At 35.1% G+C, this 4,813-nt stretch overlaps 1 protein-coding gene across 1 annotated transcript; it reads right to left on the reverse strand.

Moving 5' to 3' along the window:
• Nucleotides 1-4,430, reverse strand: LOC116114494 (sulfate transporter 1.3-like). The gene is made up of 13 exons (XM_031400639.1): nucleotides 3,506-4,430; nucleotides 3,367-3,415; nucleotides 3,065-3,272; nucleotides 2,740-2,914; nucleotides 2,495-2,560; nucleotides 2,296-2,409; nucleotides 2,074-2,190; nucleotides 1,831-1,957; nucleotides 1,028-1,314; nucleotides 751-941; nucleotides 534-619; nucleotides 370-446; nucleotides 1-273 (listed from the first exon to the last, which is right to left on the reverse strand). The coding sequence occupies exons 1-13, from the start codon at nucleotides 3,836-3,838 to the stop codon at nucleotides 130-132; spliced, it is 1,974 nt and encodes a 657-aa protein (XP_031256499.1). The 5' UTR covers nucleotides 3,839-4,430; the 3' UTR covers nucleotides 1-129.
• Nucleotides 4,431-4,813: the final 383 nt, after the last annotated feature.

A 4,813-nucleotide genomic window follows, 5' to 3' on the forward strand; every position in this document is an offset into this window, starting at 1 on the left:
TGATATTTATTATTTAATATTTATCATAACTTTCCATACAAGTGATATACGTATTTCAACACTAAACTGCGTGTTATATAAAATATTTGTGTTTTCTCCCAACAACTCTATGTATTTGCGTTTCCTCTCTCAAACTTGTTCCACTAGTTTGGGAGAGCAGGATGACACAGCGTCTGCAACAGTGAGGAACATTTTGTCATCGCCAATCAAGTTTGCAAAATGGGATGCGTGAAGCTTGTTGATCACCACTGGACCTGGATTTGCCAAAACAAGCTGTGCAACAAGACGGGAATTTTTCTGGTAAGCCAATCTCACCAACTTCATAAAACTGTCCAACTGTTGATATTTATGGGAACATATTATAAGTACCTGAACGTCTCTTTTCTGCAGACTCTTGTATAACTCTTCCAAGGCATGGATGCCACTGGTGTCGATGTCAGTAACAGCTGAACAAACAAAATCATAACAAATGAATTAAAGTGTAAACAATCACAGTGGGTTCTAAAGATAAAAGTAGAAATTAAACTGCTTACGTGACATCTCAACTATCAAAGAGTGGATTCTTGGTTCGTTGGCTGCCTTTTTCGCTTCTTCTTCATTGGTTAACCATCTCAATATCCTGCAAAAACATCAATTTGAGCATTAGGTAATCTATCTCAATATAATTAGTATAGCTTTCCATCAACTCAAAAGAAGTGAAACACAGAAACCATGTATATATATAAAAAGATTGAGAAGCAATATCTTCACCTCTCCTTAATGTAATTAGAATTGGAAAAGTAAATTGCAGAATCAACTCTGACGATCAAGACCCCTGGAATCTTGGTTGCTTTTGGATATTGTTGTATGTTCCTGTACACATTTGTCCTGGGAACCTTTCCCAGAATTGCTGTTCGAGGCCTGGTAACTTGGAGGAGAATTTTAGCAAATGATATAGAGACCTGCCGTACAAATAAATGAATAATATAATCAGATTAATTTGTTGCGTTATTTACATGAAAATATAACTTATGATTTGAGTTGTTACCGCAATTAGTAGGCCTATCTCAACAGAGTAAAAAACTACTCCGAAGAAGGTTCCCATACATGCAACAAAATCAAATTTATCAATCTTCCATATCAAAGATGCTGCCTGAATGTCGATTAGGCTAATCACAGCTGATATAATGATGGCAGCCAGAATGGCATTTGGAGTGTACGTAAAAAGAGGTGTGATGAACTCCAAGGTTAGAAATACAACGCAAGACATGACAATGTTTGAGACTGCAGTATGGCAGCCTGCCATGTAATTCACAGCTGACCGAGAAAATGAACCTGCAAGGAAATATTGAAGCGCTCAAAACAGAGAATTAAAATTTTCCATATTCTGAATTAATCATAAAATGCTTCGCAGGTTATTTGCAACCCAACCAGATGACCAAAGCCATATGACCAATAACCCTCTTTTACAAACTTTCTCTCACAACTCTAACGTGGTAGCTCGCAATTAATTAGTTCACAATGGATCCCACATGGGTCCTGCATAGGTCTTACTAATTAATTGAGTTATCACGTCAGGATTGTGAAAGAAAATTTGTGAGAAAGGGTTGTTGGTATAGTATTACTCTATGGTTAGAGGACTCTTCTCTGCTAAGCAAAGTCATAAATTACAATTACTAGTAGAAATTTCCTTATTGTCATGCATGTATTAGCATATATAATTTTTAATATAAAACTATCAAAATATGATAGTGAATTAACATTCCCAGTCATCATTTTTTTTTTTTTTTTTTTTTTGGGGGTTGTAAGAGTAGATAGATCCATATGATATAATATGTGCTTCCTTCTCACCTGTGGCCACAAAGCAAGAAGTCATTGAGCCTACGATGTTCATTGTTCCTAGTGCTACCATTTCTTTGTTTCCATCCAGTTGATAGTCCTTCATGGAAGCAAATGTTCTTCCGATTGCTACAGCTTCCTAATAAACCCAACCAAAAAAAAAAAAAAAAACAGAAAATAATTAGAATTTAGATACAAAAGTAGATGATCAAATTCTTTGATAACCAGAGATTATAGGTTGTGATATTGTCTTACAGTCAATGCTATCAGGCCAGCCACCACACCAATCCTAAGACCTTTTATAAGATATTCACCACTGAAATATATTTTATCCACTGATGATGGGTTGATTCCCTTCTCTATGTGTTTTACCTTCGGATACAAATCAATGATATAGTTAATATTATTAACTAAATACCACTATATTTGCAACTATTATTAATATTATTGAAAGATCTCGAAGATGAAAATACTTACAATTTGAACACCTTGTTTATCTGCACGGGTTATAAATACAAAAAATGTTGAGATGACAACAGAGATTAATGGGGCAATTGCTGGCACCCAGAAAAGATTTCTCTTCTTCTTTCCCTGTTTACCATATAACGTGAGAATGAGAAAATAATTGGAGCCTAAATAGTGCAGGAAACCAGAGAAAAGAACTGCAGGCTCTTACGATGTACTTTGTAAAAAGAAGGAAACTTAGAAAGCTTGCTCCAATGACGATGGTCTGCCAGTTCCACTGCAAAATATTGTTATATAAGATTTAGTAACATTGTTTCAATATAAGCACTATATTGTACTACAGAGATTCATGTTTTTCGTGTTGGGTTCCTGTTAAAAAAAAAAAAAAAAAAAAAAAGAGGTTGAAGAAACTGGAATTAGAGAAAAGCAGAAGTAGAGAGAAGGAAAAGTGTTTACTCCATGGTGAGCGGCTTTGAATACTGACTTCATTACAGAGACAATATCAGATTTCTTTGTGAAGTTCTTGATGCCCAGAAAACCCTTAAGCTGTTGGAGGGTAATTGTAATTGCTGCTCCACCCATAAAACCGACTATGGCAGCATGGGATAGGAAGTCTATCAGGAAACCCAACCTAACAATATATACAAACCGTCAAATTGAAACTTTTGGAGACTTGGAAGAACGTTTGGCATAAAAAAAGATGATAATAGTAAACAAGAAAGTATAAATATTTTATTTGATTAATTTCTCTTAAACCTACACATGGAAGGATATTAAATACCTGAAAATTCCAAGGGTGGCTTGCGTAATCCCAGCAAAAAAGGTGGCAGTGAAAGCAAGGCGTCGATACTCAAATGCATTTTTTTTGGGATCAATCTCATCCTGAAGCAGAGTCCCCAACAAGAGAGACACCACTGCCACAGGTCCTATAGCTATATCTCTTGAACTACCCATTAACGCATAGACCAAGGGTGGAACAAAACTGGAATCTGCGCAACTTAAAACAATACGATGACCAACTTAACCAAGAATCCCAGAAGAAACACATATCAGGCAATACAATTATAAGAAACGCAAACTTACACAATCCATATTGTGGATCCAAGTTCGCAAGTTTTGCATACCCAATATCCTGTTTTATTAAGTAAAGTAAATTATTAAAATTACATGATTATATTTATACCTCCTTTTAGTTTCATGTAAATTGAGTAGTAATATATACCTGCGGAATGCAGAGACTTGCAATGGTGAGGCCAGCAATAAGATCCCCTCTAAATTTTGTAAAATTATAATCTTTGGCCCATTCAATAATGGGGAATACTGCCTGGATGCCTAGGAAGAACTTACGAGACCTTGGTTGGTTCTTGAAGGGACGCAGAGGATCATCAGCTAAGAATGTTTCTTTAACAATTCCTTTGAATTCCACGAACAGGTTTTGCTTGGGGGGAATTTCCACCTTGTGAACGTATACCTCATCCTGTGAGTTAGGCTGAGAAGATGATATTGGTCTGATATCCACATGTTTTGTTTCAACCTCTTCAGTTGAAGGATCCATGGAAAACAAGGACTACTGTAATTCACTGAACAATTGTGATGCAAAGGAAAAATCAAGTCACAAACAGAAAAATATGGCAGTGATGATATGACTCCATATAAGCATTTAATCAAGCAAAAAGCGATTATTTATCTGTCACATGAAACATGGCTATGAATCCTTCAAAAACACACCATTTTCAAAAGGGTAAAGCTTCTTGGTATAATTTAATTTGTTGAGCTAAAAGCCTGATACTACACTTGTGTCCATAACAAACAGACATTAAATAGGTCATTCTTAGGGTTCAAAGTGGTGTCATTTGTATGAAATGTCAAACATGTTTCATGTTTCATTTGTATTAATCTAAGATTGGTTTCAACTTTCATATATTATTAGAGCCATGACAAGCGGAACAAATTAAAAGAGAAACAATGCATGGAAATAAACAAAGTAATGAATAAAAACTATGCCCAGTTCAGGAAAGAGGAGACTTTGATAACAACGTTAAGACGAATGCCTTGTTTTTCCCTTGTAAAAACAATACCAGGATTCTTTCGGTGTTTAGCATATACATCCTAACAATTAGTTTTCAGTAATCGGTATCGATCATGAAGTCGACGGCCTTTTGGAACCTTAACGATTAACTTGAATAAAAACGAAACTTTTACGTACGGCTTCTTCTTTATTTAGTTTATTCATAGCACTGGCACACTGTATCTTCTCTACCACCCCATAGTAGATTCCACTTACAATATTGTTTGTTTAATTAATGGAAGTTATTTTACAAATTAATTCAATAATGAAGACTCAATCAGCCTACAAAGAATAAAATCATTACACAGAAGACTCCATACGAATGAACCAAAACAAAACGCCCAAAGTTGGAAGTTGAAATATTAAATATACTCGTTCAAAATTGCATCATTTTAAGAGAGAATAAAGTTAAGCACTAAAATCGAAGTAGTTCACTACTCACGAAAGTCAATGAATGTTTGT

This window comes from Pistacia vera, unplaced genomic scaffold (genome assembly GCF_008641045.1).
Source record: "Pistacia vera cultivar Batoury unplaced genomic scaffold, PisVer_v2 Contig710, whole genome shotgun sequence".
Lineage (NCBI taxonomy): Eukaryota > Viridiplantae > Streptophyta > Magnoliopsida > Sapindales > Anacardiaceae > Pistacia > Pistacia vera.